Source organism: Aspergillus undulatus, assembly GCF_047715775.1.
Source record: "Aspergillus undulatus strain CBS 261.88 unplaced genomic scaffold BDV17scaffold_12, whole genome shotgun sequence".
Lineage (NCBI taxonomy): Eukaryota > Fungi > Ascomycota > Eurotiomycetes > Eurotiales > Aspergillaceae > Aspergillus > Aspergillus undulatus.
In genome coordinates, this window is record NW_027396616.1 from 551,088 (window position 1) to 573,442 (window position 22,355).

The 22,355-nt window shown below is 50.9% G+C and overlaps 4 protein-coding genes across 4 annotated transcripts; 2 read left to right on the forward strand and 2 right to left on the reverse strand.

The window, feature by feature from the left end:
• Positions 1-32: 32 nt before the first annotated feature.
• Positions 33-13,710, forward strand: nrps12 (nonribosomal peptide synthetase fmqA; the record flags this gene model as incomplete). Its single annotated transcript, XM_073761666.1, has 3 exons — positions 33-446; positions 514-6,972; positions 7,021-13,710. 3 exons carry the CDS (start codon positions 33-35, stop codon positions 13,708-13,710), a joined length of 13,563 nt encoding a protein of 4,520 aa, XP_073617853.1.
• A 1,385-nt stretch (positions 13,711-15,095) lies between these two features.
• Positions 15,096-16,504, reverse strand: BDV17DRAFT_297504 (uncharacterized protein; the record flags this gene model as incomplete). Its single annotated transcript, XM_073763501.1, has 3 exons — positions 15,096-15,566; positions 15,618-16,254; positions 16,314-16,504. 3 exons carry the CDS (start codon positions 16,502-16,504, stop codon positions 15,096-15,098), a joined length of 1,299 nt encoding a protein of 432 aa, XP_073617854.1.
• Positions 16,505-16,532: 28 nt separating this feature from the next.
• BDV17DRAFT_297505 (uncharacterized protein) lies at positions 16,533-17,839 on the forward strand (the record flags this gene model as incomplete). The annotated part of the gene is made up of 4 exons (XM_073763502.1): positions 16,533-16,547; positions 16,874-17,097; positions 17,219-17,570; positions 17,603-17,839. The coding sequence occupies 4 exons, from the start codon at positions 16,533-16,535 to the stop codon at positions 17,837-17,839; spliced, it is 828 nt and encodes a 275-aa protein (XP_073617855.1).
• Positions 17,840-19,598: 1,759 nt separating this feature from the next.
• BDV17DRAFT_297506 (P-loop containing nucleoside triphosphate hydrolase protein) lies at positions 19,599-20,991 on the reverse strand (the record flags this gene model as incomplete). Its single annotated transcript, XM_073763503.1, has 5 exons — positions 19,599-20,015; positions 20,064-20,136; positions 20,187-20,373; positions 20,420-20,828; positions 20,923-20,991. The coding sequence occupies 5 exons, from the start codon at positions 20,989-20,991 to the stop codon at positions 19,599-19,601; spliced, it is 1,155 nt and encodes a 384-aa protein (XP_073617856.1).
• Between the last annotated feature and the right edge of the window lie 1,364 nt (positions 20,992-22,355).

Genomic DNA, 22,355 nt, shown 5'->3' on the forward strand with positions numbered 1-22,355 from the left:
TTTCTGTGTCTAGAAAGTCAAATCTGTGAATGATGGGAAGCATTGATACAGTGCCTTTTCCTGGGGAACTATGTTTTTTCCCGATTCTCAATGCCGTTTCTGGCGAGAAACGAGAGCTCGTCGAGTCTGTTCCTGTAAATTTGGATTTCCAGACCAAGATCCAAACGTGCCGTGAAGCGCAGGGGTTGGAAATACCCCAGCTTCTCCAAGCCAGCTGGGCAGTCATGCTTTCTGCCTACACGCGTTCCAAATATCCTTCGTTCAGCTATGCCGACGACCAGAACGGCAGGTTGCTGTGTTCTGTAGATTTGTCGGAGAACCGAGAGATGTCTTCTCTGGCTGATCGATTGGCTGTCTACGAGGATTCTACAGTGGAAGATGCAAAGGGCTGGGTAAACAGCGCTGTTACATGGAATAGTCCAGGCACTGCCGGTTGCTTGAATCAGGTTGGTTCAGAGGCGATCATCACACAATGCTGAGATAGATAGCTGTCCGCTAACAAACGGGTCTCAGACCCTCGTTAGTCTTGACGCCCGGAGCGAAGAACAGAGCGCCTGCAGGGCAATTCTGCGATATCGGTCACCTTTCGTGACCAGAGATCAGGCCATGAACCTGGCTGACCTGATTTCCCATATCATCAAACAATTTCTACATGGTACCAAATGGACCGACCTCGATCTATGCTCACCCCGAAGCCTCGAATGGCTGTATCAACGGTATTCTCCGCCGGAACATGTGGAGGAATGTGTCCACGATCTTATTCTCAAGCAATGTCAAGCCAGACCTGATGCGGACGCTGTCTGCGCCTGGGACGGTGAACTTACATACGGGGCATTGGAGCACCTATCCTGTAGATTGGCCGAGCACCTGGTTCGTCACGGTGTCGGTCCAGAGACCTTTGTGGCACTGTACTTTGAAAAGTCACAATACGTGGTGGTCGCCCTGTTGGCAGTGATGAGGGCTGGCGGCGCCTTTTTATTACTGGAACCTTCATTTCCCACCTCACGTCTGCAGGGAATGTGCCGACAGCTGAACATCAAGCTGGCTCTGTCCGCTACCCATCTTACCGAATCGGCTGCTCATCTTGTCCCCAACGTGATTCCTGTGGGCATGCAGTCGCCCTGGTTTCAGTCGCCCCCCTGCTTCCCAGCCACGTTATCTGCTGCAAAAGTCGAGCCTCGCAACGCCCTCTATGCGGTCTACACCTCTGGATCGACAGGCGTCCCAAAAGGCGTGGTAAATATCCACTCTGCTGCTTGTTCCGGACAGAAGGCATTTGCAGATATCTACCAAATAGACCGGACCAGTCGCGTCTTCCAATTCTCGTCGTTTGCATTTGACGCGAGCATTCTCGAGATTCTCAATACGCTCATGGCCGGGGCATGCTTATGCATTCCTTCAGAGTCATCGCGCAGATCGAATATAACAGACGCGATCGTCAATCTCCGAGCAAACTATTTGCAGCTGACCCCAACCGTATCTCGGCTACTCCGTCCCATCGAGGTGCCGTTGGTCAAAACCCTAGTGCTAGTTGGCGAGCCAATGCTCCATTCAGATATTACGACGTGGGCCACTCGTGGCGTTCGCGTGCTGAACGGCTACGGACCCGCTGAATGCTGTGTAAGTACCTGCATTCATCCTATGAATGACGAGGAGGATAATAGGGTCATTGGGTCAACGAGTTCTGCATTATGCTGGATCGTAGAGCCAGCCAACCATCACAAACTGGCTCCTGTCGGTGCGGTCGGTGAGCTTTTAGTCGACGGTCCTACTGTAGGCCGCGGATATGTGGATGACCCAACCATGACTGCCAACTCGTTTGTGCCCAGTCCGGTTTGGCGCAAATCCTTCGCTGGGGCTGGTGCAAAGCCTGCCGCCCGTATGTACAAGACCGGCGACCTAGCACAGTACGTCGCCGACGGCAAGATCCGATACTTGGGTCGCAAGGATGCACAGGTCAAGATCTTTGGTCAGCGGTTGGAACTGTCTGAGGTGGAGCATCACGTCCGCGATGGAATCGCCGGCGATTGCGAGGTAGCAGCCGAAGTGATTACTCCAGCCGACAGTGATAGTCAGCATCCGATTCTGGCTGCGTTCGCTGTGTCATCATCGCAGTGGTCTAGTAGCAAGGAGGATCGGGACAGAGGAGACCTCTTTGCGCCTCCTTCAGAGGACTTTCGTGGTGTTGCTGAAGTCGTTTTGGCGCAGCTGAAGGACAGGATTCCTGCATACATGGTCCCATCTGTACTAATTCCGTTGAAGACAATGCCCACGACAAATTCCGGCAAGCTGGATAGACGGCGTCTGCGGGAGCTTTCATCCCAGATGACCAGGAAGCAACTTGAAGCCTTCATTCGGGAGGCTGGTGCTACGCAGTACAGGGCGCCCGCCTCTCCGATGGAAACCATTCTATGCGGCTTGATTGCAAAATTACTCCACGTAAAGGAAAAGGACATTGGAATGAATGACAACTTTTACAGCCTGGGCGGCGACTCTATTCGGGCCATGCAACTCGTCCAAATGGCCCGAGAAGAAGCAGGAGTTCATATTTCGGGCATCGATGTGGTCAGGGCTCCCACGCTCGTCGATCTGGCTTTGACTATGAGACCATGGAGTTCAAAGGCTACTGCAGAAAGCAGCGGATTGAAATTGCTGAGGAACGACAAAGAGAAAGAGAAGTCCCTGTTACTGGCGCAGAAAGAATGCGGGCTTGCATCTACGGCGGAGATTGAGGACGTCTACCCATGCACCCCGTTGCAAGAAGGCATGATTGCATTGTCACTTACAAGCCCACGGGTCAAGTATGCCATGCAGTCTGTTTTCCCAATTCCACGTGCCATAGACAGCGGTCGGCTCAAGGATGCCTGGGACACAATTATCTCATGCTCACCCGTGTTGCGCACTCGGATTATTCAGTGCGATGGACAGGCATTGCAGGTCGTCGTCAAAGGCGATGTTGAATGGAACCATACAGACAATTTGGAGATTTATGTGGACCAGAATATAGAAACTGGCTTTCGTTTGGGGGAGCCTTTGATACGTCTAGCGATTGCTGAGACTGGCAGTTTGCGCCACTTCGTCCTGACTATCCATCATGCTTTATATGATGGGTCGTCGTTACCGAAATTGTATATGCAGGTCGAAGATGCATACTATGGGGTGGATATCAATCGATTAACCCCATTCAGCCTCTTTATCGACCATCTCTTGGAGCTCGATACGGACAAAGCGGACGCGTTCTGGCAGTTAAAGCTTGCTGGATTTTCAGCGCCTTCATTTCCCAGCACACATGCAGTGGCCAACAGGTCCACGGAAATCAAGTCAATGAGGCACAAAATGGCCATTGCTCAGCCCAAGGCTGGTAAGGTCACAACCTCAGCAATAATAAAGCTAGCCTGGGCCTTGACGATATCCCAGTATTCAGGCACCGATGATGTTGTATTTGGTCAGACCCTGGCAGGCAGGAATGTGGATGTTCCTGGAATTGATAATATTCTGGGGCCGACGATGACCACTGTACCGGTTCGTATACAGATTCGACGAGCAGCGCGAGTGCAGGATATACTTCACTCTGTGCAACAAGATATCGTTGCCACCATTCCATTCGAACACGTTGGCTTGCAACGGATCGCTTCACTAGGACCTGATGCTGCTCTCGCCTGTCAATTCCAGAATATGCTAATCATCCAGCCACCGAAAGAGGAGACAGCCTCAACTATCTTCAACAGTCCCGTGGATGAATATTCGACCGAAATTGTTGATAATTACCCCCTGATGGTAGAGGCATGTTTGGAGAAGGACGGCTCGGTCTGTTTCAAGGCGTCGTACAATTCCAACGTGATTGCTTGCTCCGTGATGCGTGGGATGCTGGACCATCTTGCTCATAACGTACTCCAGCTCATGGAGAGCACGGCCGATACCACGATAAAGGACCTGATGCCAACCACTTCTTCTGACTTTGACACAATCAAGAACTGGAACAATCATGTCCCTCAAGCTATCGACGGCTGTGTTCATGATGTTATACGGCGGCACTGTATGTCATCGCCAAACTCCACCGCGGTAGTCGCTTGGGATGGTACTATTTCGTATAGCCAGTTAGCAGAGCACTCCACTGTTATGGCGGCCCATCTTGTAAAATTGGGAATTTGTCCCGGAAAGTTTGTCATGATTCATCTAGGCAGAAGCCTCTGGACAATTATTGCAATGGTGGCCGTAATGCAGGCAGGGGGTGCTTTCGTGCTGCTGGAATCGCGTCAACCGGTAGCAAGACTTCAGCATTTGTGTCGGGAGACACAGGCGTCATTGGTTATTACCTCCAATCAGTTTTCATCGGACCATCTCGGCCCTGAAGTCTTGAACATTGATGATTCTCAAAACAACTGGCAATCTGATCAGAAAGTTATCTCCGCAGAAAGCACCGTTGGCCCCCATGATCCGGTCTATGTGGTTTTCACATCAGGGTCCACAGGCCGACCAAAAGGGGTCGTGGTTCAGCACGCAGCGTTTCTTACATCGGCTATTATGAATGGCGGCAGGTTCCAGATTGGCTCTGATACGCGGATGCTTCATTGCTCGTCACTGGCATTTGATGCCTCGATCGCAGAGATTCTGTACTCGCTGGTTCACGGGGCTTGCGTCTGTATTCCAACAGAAGCCGATTGCCGCAACAACCTAACCAAGGCAATTAATGATTATGCCGTTACATGCGCCACTCTGACCCCATCAGTTGCTCGAACATTGGATCCCTCCAAGCAACCCACTTTGCGTGTCCTATTGCTGGGAGGCGAAGCACTGGCATCGGTAGACATCCAGATGTGGGCAGGTCGTCTTCACCTAGCAAATGGCTATGGACCCACTGAATGTTGCGTGGATGCTCTTGTGCAGCCGAATGTGACAGGTGACTCGGATGCTAGCAACATCGGTTGGGGCGTGGCAGTTGCCTCTTGGATTGTAGATCCAGAGGATGTTGGAATCCTTAAACCGATCGGTGCGGTGGGTGAGCTTCTCCTGGAGGGTCCGACCCTTGCCCAGGGCTATCTCCACGACCCAGAGAAGACGGCCGCATCATTCACCGCGTATCCAGACTGGCTGAGGGGCCTGCGATATGGGAAACCCGGACGCCTTTATCGGACAGGGGATCTGGTGCGTTACAGTCCGAAGGGGGATGGATCACTGCTCTACGTGGGCCGCCGTGACAACCAGGTTAAGTTGCGTGGACAGCGGATTGAGCTGGGAGAAGTTGAGCAGCATGTGCGACAGGCTTTTTCAAATGCTCGAGAGGTTGTAGCTGATATCGTAAGACCGTCCGATGCACCGGCACAGCCCACTCTAACAGCTTTTGTGCTGGCTGGTGACTCGAACTCGACAACAGCAAATGACAGCACCCTATGGATATCTGCCAGTGATACCTTGCGTGCACAGATTCAAGAAGTCGAGGCTACACTTCAGTCTCTTATTGCCCATTATATGGTGCCGGCCGTCTTCCTACCTTTGTCTCGTATCCCTTTCACCATCTCTGGGAAGGTTGACCGGCGCTTGCTCCGACAAGAGGCATCGAAGCTTTCACGAAGGGAGCTGCGCTCGTTCACCTCAGGAAATTCAACAAAAGAGGCTTCTCCCTCCACACCTGCTGAGTTTGCCCTCCAAAATGCCGTCTCTACGGTGCTTCAGCTTCCAGCAACGGAGATTGAAATGCAAGACCACTTTTTCCGCCTTGGGGGCGATTCGATTTTAGCCATGAAGCTCGTCGGCCTTTTGCGAGCATCTGGATTTCGTCTCACAGTGGCTGAGATATTCGATTATCCGCGCATCTCTGACCTCGCCCGACTTGTTCAGAACAAAGAAGATCTCAGCCCAACACAATTTAAATCTATTGCACCATTCTCTCTGTTAGATGACTCCTCACGCGCAGTCATATTTGGCACTGTGGTCGCTCAGTGTCGTGTTGATAGTGGCAACGTCGAAGACGTCTATCCCTGTACGCCTATGCAAGAAGGGCTGCTCGCTCTTAGCATGTTGGGCCGCCAGGACTATATCGGGAGATTCGCTTTCGATGTCCCAAAAGGCACGAATATCCAATACCTTCGATATGCCTGGCAGGCTGTCTGTGATGCCAACCCCATACTGCGTACTCGTGTCGTTCAGGCTCAGTCCGGGTTATATCAGGCTGTCCTCCGCCTGCCAGCATCCTGGTCGGAAGATCTCAAGCCGCTGCAGATTATTTATGGAGGATCCCTGTACAAAATCTGTATCTTGCAACACGACGATCATTTTAGATTGCATTTGTGGATGCACCATTGTCTGTACGATGGCGTGTCTATGTCTGGCCTTCTCCAACAGGTTCAAGCTGCCTACAATGGAAATGTGCTGGACTTCCGGCCGTTCTCTCCATTTGTCGCATACATAAAGTCGCTTGATTCTACGGCTTGCGCGCGATTTTGGAAATCGCAGTTCAGTGACATTGATACGGCCGCCATATTTCCGGACATTACGGCTCATCCGCCCGATGTTGCCGCGCGGGAATCCTTGTCTACAACTGTCTCTCTTCCAGATATATCAGACTCTCAGTTTACCTTGCCGTGTAAGATACAGCTAGCATGTACTGTCGTATTTGGCCATTGGGGTTTATCCAACGATGTCATCTATGGACTGACCCTGGCTGGACGAAACGCCCCTGTTGACGGCGTTGACAAGATCAGCGGGCCAACCATCACCACTATCCCATTTCGGTACAAATTGCGGTTGGAGAATAGAATTCAGACGTGTCTACAGGAGATCCAGGGTCGCCTCGTCGAGATGATCCCATATGAGCAGATGGGGCTGCAGCACATCCGCTCCATGAATTCCGAAACAGAGATCGCGTGCAATTTTCGTTCTCAGGTCATCATCGAGCTGGAGGATGAAGATACATCAGGAGAAGACCCGTGGCTCCGAGAGATCCCTTTGGAGGACGATGAGTATTCGCAGTTTGTCAGTTATCCGCTTTTACTGATCTGCAGAGTCTGCCCTGACAGGCAGACGGTCCATCTCACGAGCAATTTCGAGACGGGCAGTCTCAGCTCAAATGAAGTCACTGCCGTTCTTGGACAGCTGAGCCATGTTCTCAAGCAAATTGTCCAAAATCAAAATCAGTCATTGGCTGAACTGGAGCTCATCAGTCCGCTTGACTGGTCTCGTCTGGCCGAGCTCAACGCAACCGTGCCTTCGAACAGTGATCGACTGGTCCATGATATGATTTTTGAGAGTTGCAAACGTCAACCTGCGAAGACGGCCATAGATTCATGGGATGGGTCACTGTCATACCACGAGCTAGTTGTTGCTAGCTTTCAATTTGCCCAGTCCTTGAGTTCGAGAGGCGTCGGGCCACAACAGGTGACAGCAGTATGCATGGAAAAGTCCCGGTGGACGGTCGTCGCCATATTGGCCGTACTCAAAACAGGTTCTGCCTGTATGATGATTGATCCATCTCATCCCACTACTCGCATGCAAACCATGATGGAGCAAACGTCCGCACAATTCGTTGTGGTATCGCCCCTGACCAAGGGCTTGCTGGCTGATTTATCGCCGTCGGTTGTAGTCCTATCACCATTTGAGTTGAATGAGTCCCATGTGGTCCAATTTCTGTCTGTACAAGAAGCAGATCCCAAATCTCCTGCTATCATCCATTTCACTTCAGGTTCCACGGGTCACCCGAAGGGAATTGTATTGGAGCACACAAATATATCTACCGCGATGCCCGAACTCCTAAACGCCACAAAACTCCGTCAGTCGGATCGAGTCCTCCATTTCGGGTCGTATGCTTTCGATGCGAGCTTCATGGAGGTTTTTGGCTCCTTGCTCGCCGGTGCTTGCTTATGCATACCCTCAGATCAGGACCGAATGTCAAACATAGCCGGGTTCATTCGACAATCCGAGGTGACCTGGGCAACCATGATTCCATCAACAACCAGCCTTCTTTTAACACCGTCTGACGTTCCATGCTTACGGACGCTCGTCTTGGTCGGAGAGCCAGTTTCGACCAGTGTCTCTAACCAGTGGGCCGGTCGTTTATGCCTTATCAATGGGTATGGTCCGGCCGAATGCACTATCATCACAGCGGCCGGGCAAATCCCAGCGGCCGGCTGGAGTCCTGGTACAATTGGGCACACTGTTAATTGTATTGGTTGGATTACCAGTATTTCAAACCCAGAGCAGCTAGCAGCCCTGGGAGCCCCTGGAGAGCTCCTGATTGAGGGCCCTATCCTGGCTCGGGGATACCTAGGGAACCCAGAGCAGACGGCAGCGAGCTTCATTTCTAGTCCGGCATGGCTCACAAGGTTACGAGGCCATGATAAAAGTCGACTATATCGGACCGGAGACATAGTCCGGTATAATCAAACTGGGGAACTTAAATATATCCGTCGACAAGATACTCAAGTCAAACTCAATGGCCAGCGCATTGAGCTCACTGAAATCGAAAGCCATCTCTCCCCGTTGTATCCAGCCCGGACAACCGTCGTGGTTGAGAAGGTGACACCTCGGCGGTTCGGTGGTCTTCGCCCGCGCCTGTGCGTATTCGTTTATTTGAGCGGAAGGCAAAGGCAGAGTTCAGATGACGCCGCGGATATCCCAGTTTTTGCAGAATTTGATGTCGACTTTCGCCGACTTTCTGCTGCAGCAGCGACTCATTTATCCAGATCCTTACCGCATTATATGGTGCCACGGACCTATATTCCCTTAAATCAAGTCCCACTCACTGGATCGGGAAAGATCAATCGTCGTCTACTTCGCGAATTAGCAGGTGCCCCAGACTCCGACAATTTGGATGGGTTCCTTGTTCGCTCTGGAGAGAACCGTGCTCCGTCCACCGAAACAGAGAAGAAACTTGTCGATATTTGGGCAGGGGTGTTGGGTATTGCAGTGGGTGAAATCAGCGCTAGTGACGACTTCTTCCATGTTGGAGGCGATTCCATCATGGCTATGAAGCTTGCAGCGGAGGTGAGACGGCATGGAATGAACTTGTCAGTTCGGCATATTTCGGCTCATCCAATCTTGTCGGACATGGCATCGGTTGCAGAGACTGGAAGAATCTTGGGGTCGCCACTACCGGCATGTATCAGTCCATTTGCATTGTTGGGCAATAGCGTCAAAGAGTCTGTGACGGACGCAGCAGTGCGGCAATGCTCGGTGGCATCAGAGAAAATTGAGGATGCTTATCCGTGTACACCACTGCAAGAAGGACTAGTCTCTCTCTCGATGAGAAACCCCGGGGCTTTTGTTGGAACGTTCAAATTCAGCCTTTCAGAAGACATCGATCTATTGCGCTTCCGTAAAGCCTGGCAGGACGTGGCCAACGCTAACCCTATCATGAGGACACGTATTATCCAGAATTCTAATGCCATGTTTCAAATTGTTCTCTGCGGCGACATTTCCTGGACGATTGTTGACAATATGAACGAGTACGACGTTTTCTCGAAGCAATGTGGAATGCACTTGGGTCAATCTCTTATCCATCTTGCCCATGAAAAGCAACGCCCTGGACATCGGACGACATTTGTGCTCATTATGCATCATGCTATTTATGATGGATGGTCCTTGCAGCTAATCCTGGATCAAGTGTACCAAGCGTATAATAGTTCCTCCCTTGCCATTCGACCCTTCAATACTTTTATCGGGTATCTGGCACGCTCGAATGGTCAGACTGCGCAGGATTACTGGGCCAACCAGTTGGCAGAGTTTGAGGGCACGTCGTTTCCGTCACTGCCGTCGTCTGGTTATCAGCCTACAGCACACTCAACGATCACGGAGACGATTCCTCTAAACCCCCCCGCTGGGATAACCAAGGCCACTCTTCTCCAATTAGCATGGTCCCTGGCACTGTCTCGCTACGCGGACATCAAGGACGTGGTGTTTGGACTTACGCTTTCTGGACGACAAGCTGATGTGCCGAGAATTGAATCAATCACTGGTCCAACGATTACCACTGTTCCGCTTCGGGTTCGTTTGCAAAGTGCAGATGAGCTGCCTGTCGTTAGCATGCTTCGTCAAGTTCAAGAGCAGATGTCTTCAATGCTCCCATTCGAACAGCTGGGGCTTCAAAACATTCGTCGACTTGGAGCCGACGCTGCGGTAGCCTGCGACTTTCAAAATTTGCTGTTGATACAACCTGGACCTAGCGGTATATCGACGACGGATAGGGACAAGCTTTTGTTGCCTGATGACCACCAGCGACGAGGTGCAGAGTCGTTCAGTACATATGCGCTTGAGGTCACTTGCGAAACTGCCGCGGATAAGACCACCATCACGTTCGACTTTGATCCCAGAGCCCTTAAACCGGAACAGGCTCGCCGTATACTCTCCTGTTATACACATCTCGTGCAGCAGATGCAGCACAACCCGAGCATGCAAGTTTCAGAGCTGGACTTTGTTTCTCCCAGCGCTCGAAGAGAAATAACCAAGTGGAATGCAGTGCTCCCCGCGGCCGAAAATCAACGTGTTCATGACGGAATTCAGCAGCAGTGTCTCAAGTCACTTGATGCACCGGCTGTTTGCGCATGGGATGGTGATTTGACATATAAGGAGCTGGACCATCTCTCCTCTGAACTTGCTCTCCATCTGCATGGAGGTTTCGGGATTGGCCCTGAGATATTCGTTCCTATATGCTCAGAGAAGTCTCGTTGGGTGGCTGTAGCCATATTGGGGGTCATCAAGGCTGGCGGCGCCATTCTTCTTCTCGACCCAAAGATCCCATTCGAGCGCTTGCGCACAATTTGCGATATTGTCAGTGCCAAAACGATTGTTTCGTCCCGGTCTTGTGCGCACCTGGTGTCTAAACTGGCCACCTCAGCTGTGGTAATTGTCGGTCCTGACACCTTCCCCAAAAGCCGGCAGGGTAACCCTCAGATTTGTCCGTCAAGTGAATCTACTCCCCAGAGTGCCCTCTATGCAATTTTCACTTCTGGGTCCACAGGCAAGCCAAAGGGAATTGTCATTGATCACACCGCATTCTATACCAGCGGGCGCGCACAGGAAAGGCACTTGTACCTCGATTCGACATCGCGAACACTCCAGTTTGCATCGCATATGTTTGACGTGAGTGTCGCGGATTATCTCTGGACATTCCTAACCGGTGGCTGTGTGTGTATTCCATTGGAGGACACGCTCAAAAATGACTTGCCAGGCGTGGTCAATGAACTTCAAGTCAACAGAATTGACATGACCCCCTCAATAGCACGAGTCTACAGCCCTGAAGACATGCCGAGTATTAAGACGATTCTACTGGGCGGCGAGCCCATGTCACAAGTCGACGTGCAGAAGTGGGCAGGCAAAGTCCGCCTCGTGAACGGCTATGGACCGTCCGAATGCTCGGTTTGTTGCATATTGGCCGACGTAGACGCCGATTCTGATCCTTCCATCATCGGACACGTTCACGGTGCTGTTGCCTGGATCGTTGACAAAGATGACCACAACCATTTGGTGCCCCCGGGTGCCCCTGGCGAACTTCTGTTGGAGGGACACACCCTGGCGCGAGGGTACCTGGGCGAGCCCCAGAAAACGGCGGCTGCCTTTATAGACTCTCCTCCGTGGCTACGGGAGTTAAGGCCCAGTTCTCGGCTTTACAAGACAGGGGACCTAGTACAATACGCTGCGGATGGAACTGTTCGATACATCGGGCGCAAGGATACACAGGTCAAGATTCGCGGTCAGCGGGTGGAGCTAGGGGAGATTGAACATCAGATCCACCAAGCAAGCTCGTCAGTACTTCATGATGTTGTCGTCGAGCTGCTGGCCACTGGGGACGGTCAGGCTGGGTCAGCACTGGTGGCATTCGTATGTGAAAGTTCCTCGAAAACCGGCCTGAAAGGGACGGAGAAGACGTCGATGTTTGTTTATGCAAACCCAGAATGGCGAGCAAAGTCGCAGATTCTTGTGCATGCTCTTTCCAAGCGACTACCCTCTTATATGATCCCGAGCATTTTTATTCCACTATCCTACGTACCTATCTCGCCCAGTGGCAAGACTGACCGTCGCCTTCTGCGCGAGCAAGCAGCAACACTCCCAAGGAAGGAGTTGGAGACGTATCTCACGCGCCATATTGCACACCGACCCCCAGAGACAGAATCAGAGCAGACTCTTCAAAACGTCGTGGCTGGAGTGCTTCATCTTGAGCCAAGTGAGGTAGGCATGGACGACGATTTCCTTCAGCTTGGAGGAGACTCTATCATTGCCATTCGCCTAGTATCTCGAGCACAGGAGGCTGGTTTTTCTTTCAGAGTAACGGATATCTTTCGCAGCCCGAAGCTGTATGAACTGGCCTTAATGAGGAGCGCTGGCAATGACACAACGAAGGGCGCCGATGATGCAGTGGGTGCCGTATCAAGCATGCACTATCTCGGATTCGCAGATAGGGACAGTATGATTGAAACAGTTCTATCCTCCGGATCCTATTCCTTTTCGAAAGACAACGTCCGCGAGATATTGCCTGTCCCTGAGGCAGCACAGCGTATGCTGCTTCAACCGCCTGAATATTGGGCGCTCAACCTCGAGGGCCCTATTGACTTCAACCGGCTACAATGGGCCTGCACGGAGCTAGTCCACCGTCATGAGATCCTGCGAACCACCTTCGTGTCATTCCAGAGTCGATTTGTGCAAGTGATCCTCGATCGAATTGACACGAATATCCAGCATCTAGGGCTCCGGACGAACCTGGATGGAGTTGTGGACCAGCATCGACGCGAAGATCCCATTTCTGTCCCAACCATTGACCACCCTGTGACACGATTTACTTACATTCAGGGTGAGCATGACAAGCAGGTCTTGGTGTTGCGTCTTAGCCATGCGCAATTTGATGGATACAGCCTGCACACGCTCTGGTACGACTTGAAATGTCTGTATGAACGCACGCGCCTACCGCCAGCGGCGAAACTATCCTCGCATATCCAGCAATGGATCAAAGCCCAGCACCAAGAGGAAGCTTTCAGGTACTGGGAAAGGGTTCTGGACGGGTCGACAGTGACGCGAATCAACGACGCAGTCTTTGCAGGAGATGACAACAGCCCGTACACAACCCACTGTCGAGAATCCAGCCATCTCATCACTGCATCGTACCGCGCCCATCTCGGGACCGCCATTCCACACTCAATCACACAAGCCACGCTCTCCAAAGCCGCATGGGCTTTCCTCCTCGCGCGCCTCACGGGCACCGAAAGCGTCGTGTTCGCTCAGATCTCCAACGGCCGCAACTACGCATCCCCAGATGCGCACCACCTCGTCAACATGTCTCTCAACCAGATACCCGTCAGGGTCTCGCTAGACCCAGCCTGGACGGCGCTTGAGCTCATGCAATTCGTGCAGAACCAACACTGCACCAGCATGCCGTACGAGCTAGTAGACTTCAGCCAAATAGTGAACCAAGCAACCGCCTGGCCGCGGGGAACGACGCATCAGAGCAACTTTTTACACCAGAACGTGGACCCGGATGAGCCATTTTCTTTTGGGTCCGCGCGCGCGCTGGTTACGTGCTCGTATGACTGGCCGCAGCCCCCGGATGAGATCTTGGTCGAGTCAAGACCCCTGCCGGATGGCGAGTTGCAGCTGACGATGGATGTCCCGAGCGTGGTACTGAGTCAGGCAAATGCGGATCTGGTGATGCAGATGCTCGCGCAGTTGGTTGAGGCTTTTTCGAACACGCCGCATGAATCTCTTTCCCGGCTTGGTGCTGTTGTCTAGGAGAGCCCGAGTGTACAGTTGTTTAGAGATTAGGGTACGAATATACTTATTTCTTTATGGTCCTCTACATCTGCAAACTCCATGCCTGAGGGGGGCGCTGAACTCGATATCAACCACTAATAATATCAAAGCATGAAGGTCTGATTTCTCAATCTAGCTGCAAACGGTGGTTTAAATACACAGATAATAATCAGCAATCTAGCCGGAAACGGCAACTAGAAGAGACATAACTTTTGAACCGTGGCAATAGCAGAGAAATTTTGCAGAAGTCTCGGTGATCGGAGGTCGTCACTCCGATATCCTAAATAGGCAGGTCGTACAGTCAACAAATCCCTTTACAGGCTCTATTGTCCGGCTTGGACAATAATTATTATTAACGCTTGGTCATCTGTCGCTATTATAATTGGGAACAATCGATACCGGTCTAAATAAGCTAGAGCTAGTGGCTCTAGAGGCCTTATTCTAATTTTTAGCACTGGTTATTATTATCGATTGAAATTTATTACAGGTGGCTGAAACTTTGTCCCAGTTGAGCATGATCATCGTGATTAACTCCTCGGTAGGTAGTAAGAAAGAAACTCAAACAGGCAAAAGAACGTCGGGCTACAAGGATAAGGATTTTCAGACAAGGGATTATTTGAGCCGTGGACGCCCCAAACCTGATTCAAGAAAACCTCTACTGGGACGCAATGTTGTTCTTAAAGTGATAGTCCCATACTATACTACATATTTAGCAGTCATGCGGCGTTTGTGCGGCGCAGATTAACGAAGCTCCTTCTCCATGCATGGCAAAGTTCGCATTCCTTACTGGACTCCTCGGGTGTCTGGCCAACCGTGCTGAGTTTGATTGGGCCATTTGTATGCCGCAATCTGCATCAGGGCCGAGCTCTCGAGAGGGAAATAGCGAGCGGTATCAGGAGCTTGTAAACGGTGACATGAGCCTGGGCCTGCTTGGTTGGAGGAACTGGATTAACGGCGGCTTGTTGGGCCTGGCTAGGGGTGTGATTGCGAGAATACCGCAGCAGCATGCGAGCTTGGTGGTGGAGATTGAAGAGTTGCTGCTGCGGATTGATGGGCCAATAATTCTGTAGCAATGTGATAATATTGTAGTAATGTCTACCAAGAAAAGGTACTAGTCAGCTGAGAGCTCTAGTTCATCTCGCCAGTCTCCGGCAGATTCCTTTTGTTCTTGCTAATGTATCCCTCGGCTGACTATGGTTCAACTACTCTTGTATAAAGGATCATCCCTTCCATGTTAGCTTGATTAACAACAAAAAGAACCCAGTAACCTCAAACTGCTCATCCACAGCCCTAACCAAACCTGATATACCAGGAATCCTGCGCCGTAGGCATAATAGAACAGGCGACCCCGCTCTAGCAACCTGCTACCCCTCCACCCTCGGACCCAGCACAAAACTAATCTCTTTCAAATGCGGCGAAGCCTTCCATCTTGCAAAAAGCTGCCCATTCTCCACCAAGATCCGCCGTAGCATCTTTCCCCTCTCCTCTGCATCAGGCCACACCCCCTCCCATATCCTCACATATGGCTCCATGACCCCCAAGGCCTCCCTCAGCCACAATCCTGCCCTTTCCTCCCTAATCCGACCACTCTGCACTGTCCCCGTCTCCAGCTTCTGAAGAAGATCTTCCCTTTCCAGCCCTGTTTTAACTGCAGCCCGCATTACCCCAAGTAATATATGTGACCGCACTGCAAGGTCCAACTTATCTAGCTCCACACCTACTGTTTCCTCTACTACAACAGCAGCCAAAAACTCTATCTCCTCCTTACCACCAAGCTCCCCCTCCCATCCCCTCCACCACGTATATGCCCCAACCCCGCCATCCGGCCACCCACACTATATTACCTCGCTCTTCCACATGCCGTCCTCTATATCTGGCTTAATAACCCCACTCCGTTCCCAGCTTGCCTCCCACAGCTGCACCGAGTACTTCCCTTCCCACTTATATATATCATATGCCCCCTGCGCTGCAAGTATCCCGAAGCGGTTCTTATCCCACGCGTCCCGGGACGGCGCCTTGGATCTGGTCCGTGCGCCAAAGTAACGGGCCCCCATGTACTCCAGCCAGAAGCGCGCTTGCGTCTCTGAGTAGGGCCGCACGCTCGGGTGCGCCCCGCGCAAGCGGTTAATGGTTACCTCGAGCGTGCTGAGGGCTATGTCAGTGAGAGTCGCGAGCGGAAGGAGGGGTTGTCTGAGATATATGCACGCGATATTGTAGGCCCACCGGGGGAGTTTCGTGGCATGTGGGCCACCGCCGACGTGGGATCGCTTGCGCGGCAGGTCCAGCGGGGAGTCTGAGTCCGGTAGGTCTTGGAGGTCAGGGAGGCGGTAGAAGCGGGCTGTGGTATTCTGTTTTAGGAATAGCTCGGAATAATAGGCGCGCCAGGCGGAGGGGTGCAGGAGTGCGTGGTGCTCAGTGTAGAAAGTATTAAATTTGTCAGGGAAGGGGAAGATGCCCACGATTTGGTCAGAGGAGCGGTAGATGGCTGCTGCGATCTGGGCTAGGTAGAATAGATCCAGGGTGCTGTGTTTGTGATGGTTAGTATAGTAGTTTTAGGTGGGGATGGATAGTAGCTAACTAACCGATTCAACCTCAACTCGCCCTCGCCGAATGACCATCCGTGCGCGTGCAGCTTCTCGATAACATCAAGCACGCCAGTACCGCACCACAGCCCCTCATCCATGTAGATAAATGCTATCCGTAACACTTTATCATGGCTGTTGATAGGCACCACGCTGTTTTCGACGTCGGTGAGGAATTTCTGAGCGCTCATGGCAAGCCTCCAAAAAGGGCAGAATAAAATGTGGGAAGTAGAAGTATGTGTTATATCAGAGATAGATGTGACTAGCCCTTTTGGGTATAGCACGCTTTCACCACCTGAACTTGAATTGAGAAAAATAATTCAGGATTCAAAATGCCAGAGCAATAGTCCCTGGTCCCTAGTGCTTGGTCCCGCGCACGTACGCCGCATTTCCTCCGCCCCCGATTGGTCCGCCTAACCGGCCCGCCCCGTGCACCCGTCGCCGGGTGTGCGTGTCCGCAGTGCCCGCGCCATCCATGGCCGTTGCCCAACCCTAGAACCCCAGGCTAAACTCCTTCGCCGCCAAGGTATAATCTGTTCTTCAGGCGCTATACTGTAGAGCTGCTCGAAATCATCATCTCCTTTGTCCCTCAGACGTCCCTCGAGGCTCTCTCGAGCGTGAGCAGGCTGTTCCGGTATCTCTGCGGTCCTTTGCTCTTCCAATCAGTTCAAGTTGGACACAGTCAGGCGCAGCTGGAGGGCTTGCTGCAGATATCGAAATCCCTATATGCTCCCAATGTAAGAGTTCTGCGCTATGAGGCAAATGCTCTTCTTGACCCATGTAGGTGATTACTTGTCTTCTAATCCTCATCTTTAGCTAACACACAACACAGTTGCTCCTGCTATGCTTCCACTGAATGAGGATATCCTGCATCCTCTATTTATGCGCTCGCGCGTGGTTGAGAGGAGAAAGTTTCTGGAAACCAGTCAGGGACTGCTAGTTATGTCGCTCCCTAATCTTCCAAATCTCCAGACCATCGAAATGAATCTCGCCCACGGTATCAAAGATCAATTCGGCCATGCCTCAGGGTATATGCCCCCAAGCCATGACTGCTACCTCAACCATCTCGAAAAGCTTCTCACGGCCGCCGCCGTGGCTCAAGAGAATGGAATAGTAATTCGTGCGTTTTATATAAGTGGTTTCTATCATCAGGCCGCGATAGAGGACTGCTTCTTACAGGCACTAGCTTCAAAAGCATTATCCGATGTTGAAGAGATACGAATTATCTCAACATCTCCAATACTTCCTTTCCTCAGAGTGTACCACTTCTTAGGCTTCAGCATGTGGAGCTTATAGATATTTGGCTGTCGTTAACTACGCTGGAGGAGTTTCTTCATAATGCCAAGCAGTTAAGGTCACTATACATGGAGGATATATGGATTATTGATGAGTTAGTGACCCATGGTGGAGAGTTTGGATTGTCGAAGGGTCTTAATATCTCCATCGTTGGAATCCTGGAACGACTCAAGCGGCCGCTGGAGATCAAATTGAATTACTGTGGGAGTACACGTTATTTTGTGAGTTAGGTTTGAAGATAGATCTTAATCCTAGTTTCCTCTGACTGGCGTTCATTCTCTGTAGTTATAATCCACGCGTGGCTTATTCCTGAGCCCCTTCCCCAAGCTGCTCTACCTTTAGTCTCTCGAATAGTCTTGCACTCACCGATATTTGCTATAGTCTGTTCGTTTTCTCTTCTAGTCCACTGGAGATAATGCATGCGCTCTTCGATATTTGCGATAATCGGCTGGAGGTAATAATTCCCGTAGTACGATTCCAGGTATGTTGCAGCATGCTGAATGCGCTTATTGTACTCTGCTTGAAGATGCTCCTCGCACTTCATGCTCAGAGATCAAGCGCAGCTTGTGATTGGGTTCCTCTCTGTCGGGCCGGTCCGATCTTTCCGGTATTAATACAGCCGGCCCAGTTGATACCAATTTTAATACCATCTTACTTCCCTTCGGGTTTTTTTTTTTTTTTTTTTTTTGGGGGGGGGGGAATTACTATTAATGGAGCACTAGCTGTATATTTTCAACTCCCGTAACTTTCAGCCCCCTCAGTATGTTGTTGGTAAGAGTATGCACTTTGCAACTGGCTTGCGCTCAGCCAGCCTCAGCCCTCAGCTCAGCTCGTCTCAAGGACAGCAATCAGACACCAATCAGAAGTTCAGAGCCACCTGGCGCTTCAATTCAAAGCACAAAATTTGCAGGACTGATCGCCCGACTCGCAGGCTGCAGAGTGGCGCTTCATTGTGGGAAGGGTAGACTCGGGATTACCGGCCTGTAACCCCGCATTTGCAAGTGCAGGCCGTGGCAACCTGTTCAGCCACCTTGCCTTGGCCGTGGTCGAGACCCGCTCTTTAACGCCTTTTATTGGGTTCCATGTTTGCGGGCCGATCCGACCCTTCGATCTCCCTCGTGGAGCTAGTACACAAGAAGAGGAATTAGGAGTATGGTATCTGAGCACATGAAAGTGGCTCAATAAAACATCCTTGCTATAGACTCTTGCTAGCGCTATGATATAGTTATCGAAGACCTGACGGGTGTTACCTTAGCATTCACGCAACACCACCGCCCTGTTGCTCAAAACCATCGAACCTTGGAAGCGTTTCAGGATCGAGACCGACGCTTCCGAATAGGCTATTGGCATGTCGTTGAGTCAAGAGGATGACGGCAAAAATAGTCCCCGTCGCCTTCGACGGCAAGAAGTTGAATAACGCAGAGCACAATTACCCGACGCAGGAGAAGGAGCTTCTGGCGATCGAACGGTTGAGCGGTCGAACGGTATCCTGGGTATCATGTTGATGATAGGCAAGCCAACGCGGCTCCGGACGAATTGCTCTTCCAAGCCGTCCTTGCCACCCGAGTTTATGTTAATAGTATAGGCAGAGTCAGCCCTTTTGAGCTGGTCTATGGCGTCAAGCCTTAACTCCCCGAGGACAGCACCTTGACAGAGCGCGACCAAGAGGAGGACCAAGCTTGTATTTAATATACGCGAGTACTTGCGAATAAATGTTTGTTAAGTTATCCGTGATAATCTTGTCAAGTATCATATGTCCTTAGGCAACACGGCGCTAGCCTATCAATCAGGAGTACATGCTCTCCAAGTGCTCTGGCTTGCCGAATTCATCTATATATTTCTTGTTTGACTTTGCCGCTATTTCCAGGTGCTCATAGCTCAATCGTTTACCATCAATCGTAGCCAGTGCATGTGCGATGGCAGTCAGGTTTTTGATCTGGGTTATGTTATCAATAGGCAGCTCTATGTGGTTCAGATAGTACGTACCTGTCATCCATTCAAGCAAAGGGCCTCTAAGCGCTGGAGCTCCTTGCCTTTGATGCTGCTCGATCCTGCAGGAGTTCGAGCCCTCGAGAGGAAGTAGTCCCAAATCTCCCTCCGACTTTCGTTCGTAAGGCCGTTATATTTGATTTTGAGATGAATGCGGCTCAAAATCGCATCGTCAAAGTCAGTAGCCCGGTTCAAAGTGAGGAAAAGAATACCCTTGTAGTATTCTAATTTTCGAAGGAAAACTGTCAGAAGGCGATTATGGGTATCAAGATAAGAGGTTCGTTGCTCCATAAATGTATCTGCCTCATCCAAGAGAAGAACCGCATTAAAATATTTCGCGACCCTGAAAATCATATCAAGCCGGCGCTCCAGTGCATGAAGGTTACCATGATCAACTATTAGTTCGCCGGCAGATATCTAGATCACTTCAGCAGTGTATCGACAGCGTTGGTATCTTCTACTTACAGAATAGAGAGGGAGTTTGAACCACTCTGCTGTTGCTTCAACAGTAAAAGTCTTGCCAACGCCTGTAGGACCACTAGAAAAAGATTAAAAGGGATAGGGCGTCGCGAGGATCAAAGAACTGACTGTAATAGTATATTGATTCCACGTCCCTTTCCTTGAATGATATCGTCGAATGGCATAGTCTGAGTGAGTCCCAAGCGGGCTTTTGCCAGCAACAAGAGTATTTGCTTGGTGTCCTGTGGGATTTTGAGGCAGTCAAATGCTTTTGGGTTCCACTCGGCCTCATGGAGATCAGCGACCGCGCATTCCACTGTACAAGGGTTAGCTTTGCTTCGCATAAACTCTATATAACCTACAAAAAGCCTTTTCCGTGAAGCTGAAGCAGCGAACGGTCGGACAACAGACCAAGAAATCCTCATCTACCATCTGCTGCAGTTCTATGCCCTTCTGACGCATGCCTTCCTTCTCGCTCCGCCGGTCACCATCAAGGAAAGGGTCCATATGCATCTGCATGCCGGAACTCTTCTGCCAGATACCCTGAATATATGGCCTGGAGTAATTTGGCCGCATCTCTCTGGAAAAGGCAGCATCTACCGCCACTCGGCTGTTTATGTTTATTTGAACTGGTTTCCCCTCTTTCATAATAAAAGCAGTGCCATCGCAATGCTGAATATGTGTGCCAGTTAACTTGCAAAACCTTTGACCACTCTCAACCAGACGTCGGCGAACTTCTTCGTGATCAGGGTGATAATGAAGAGGGAAGACCTGAAGGGAGTTGATCGATTTGGCTCCCCGGAACTTCTCTATTCCAAGTGTGATGCATGCTTCGCCGAAGGTCGATTCGTCAAAGTCCAAATACCTGCACTCCAGCTCGTAATGGATAATCCCATCTTGGACCACCTCCTCGCCAGTGTCGAAAATAACACATCTGGGTTTACCTGTCCCGAGACAGGTGGAGTACACGAGATCCCCAGATTTGAAGAGTGCCCAGAGAAGGTCGTACGTGAAAGAAGGAGGCGATACTTTGTGAGGTAGAAGCATACTCATTGTTCAAATAATTAGTGAGTAAGCTAAGGTGCTGCAGCTGTCTGGGATCCCGGTCCTCATCGTTCTGAAATTTATGTATGTGATCGTGAAGTTCCGGCAGGAAGTGGAACAAGATTTTTTGCTCAATCTAGGTTTGTTAGTGCCGCTGTTTACTCCATTATGATACTCAGCATGACATACTGATGGCTTGTCTTCGTGTAGACTGACTGCCCGGACATTCTGCAGGTCCACCCGCAAGGCATCCCGGAGAACTGCTGACTTGATATCAATGAACGTGGTAGTTTTCTTGGATCTTGCATCTATGCATGGAGTTAATTATCTTGCTCTGAGCTGCGCTAGGGACATACGCACCAACGCGGTTACGGACAACACATGTTCATCCACGTGGTGTACTCCTTCGACTATCTCTGTTGAGTCGACAGTTTTGTAATTAAACCTTTTTTTATCCCATCTAACTAGCAGTTAGTTATCTGAAGGACAACCGATGAAACAGGGAATTGTACATCTCAAAGACAATCTTATATTCCAGCTTGGGTGTTTGAACTCGTTTCTGGTGATGATCATTTCCCGCCGGTATGCTCGCCTTACCACTGGTACTTCCGGCAGACTTTGCTGGAATGCTTGAGCTGTTAGGTTGCGGGGTTTTCTGAAGTCCACCTGCATCTGGTTCGAATATAATCTCAGGTGCCAGGTCAAGGGCGTCCTCTTTATCGGTAGCTTTTGCCAACTGCTTCTCTAGTTCGCCCGTATCAAGCAGCGGCGTGGGGGGACCGAGGAAACCGACAGGAGTGGGTGGCGGCTGACTGGGCCATGTAGCCTGAGTGGACCAGGCACTTACAGTTGTCTCGAGTTTGTCGGCAGCCGGATTTCGTAAAGGCGTCTTTCCTTGGTCCTGTTTAATGGCATTCCATACCCAGTCCTCCACTTCCGAAACAGCGCTCGCCGGTGATTTCTTGCGTTCCAGCAGATAGGACAGAACTTCCGCTGGACTGAATATCTTCTCTGGCACCTTGGCGGCAAATTCGATGGCAAGCCTCTCCATGTTTTCGTCATCGATCTCTTCTATCGAGTGATTATGGGCGTCAGGCATCTGCGAAAAGACTATACGGAAGAGTCGGGCCGTAACATTTCTGTCGGCGAGTTCGAAATACACTTTCTTGTCAATTCGGCCTGGTCTTATGAGTGCGTCATCGAGATGCTCGATATGGTTTGTTGTCATGATGAGCACACGGCCTTCTTGAGATG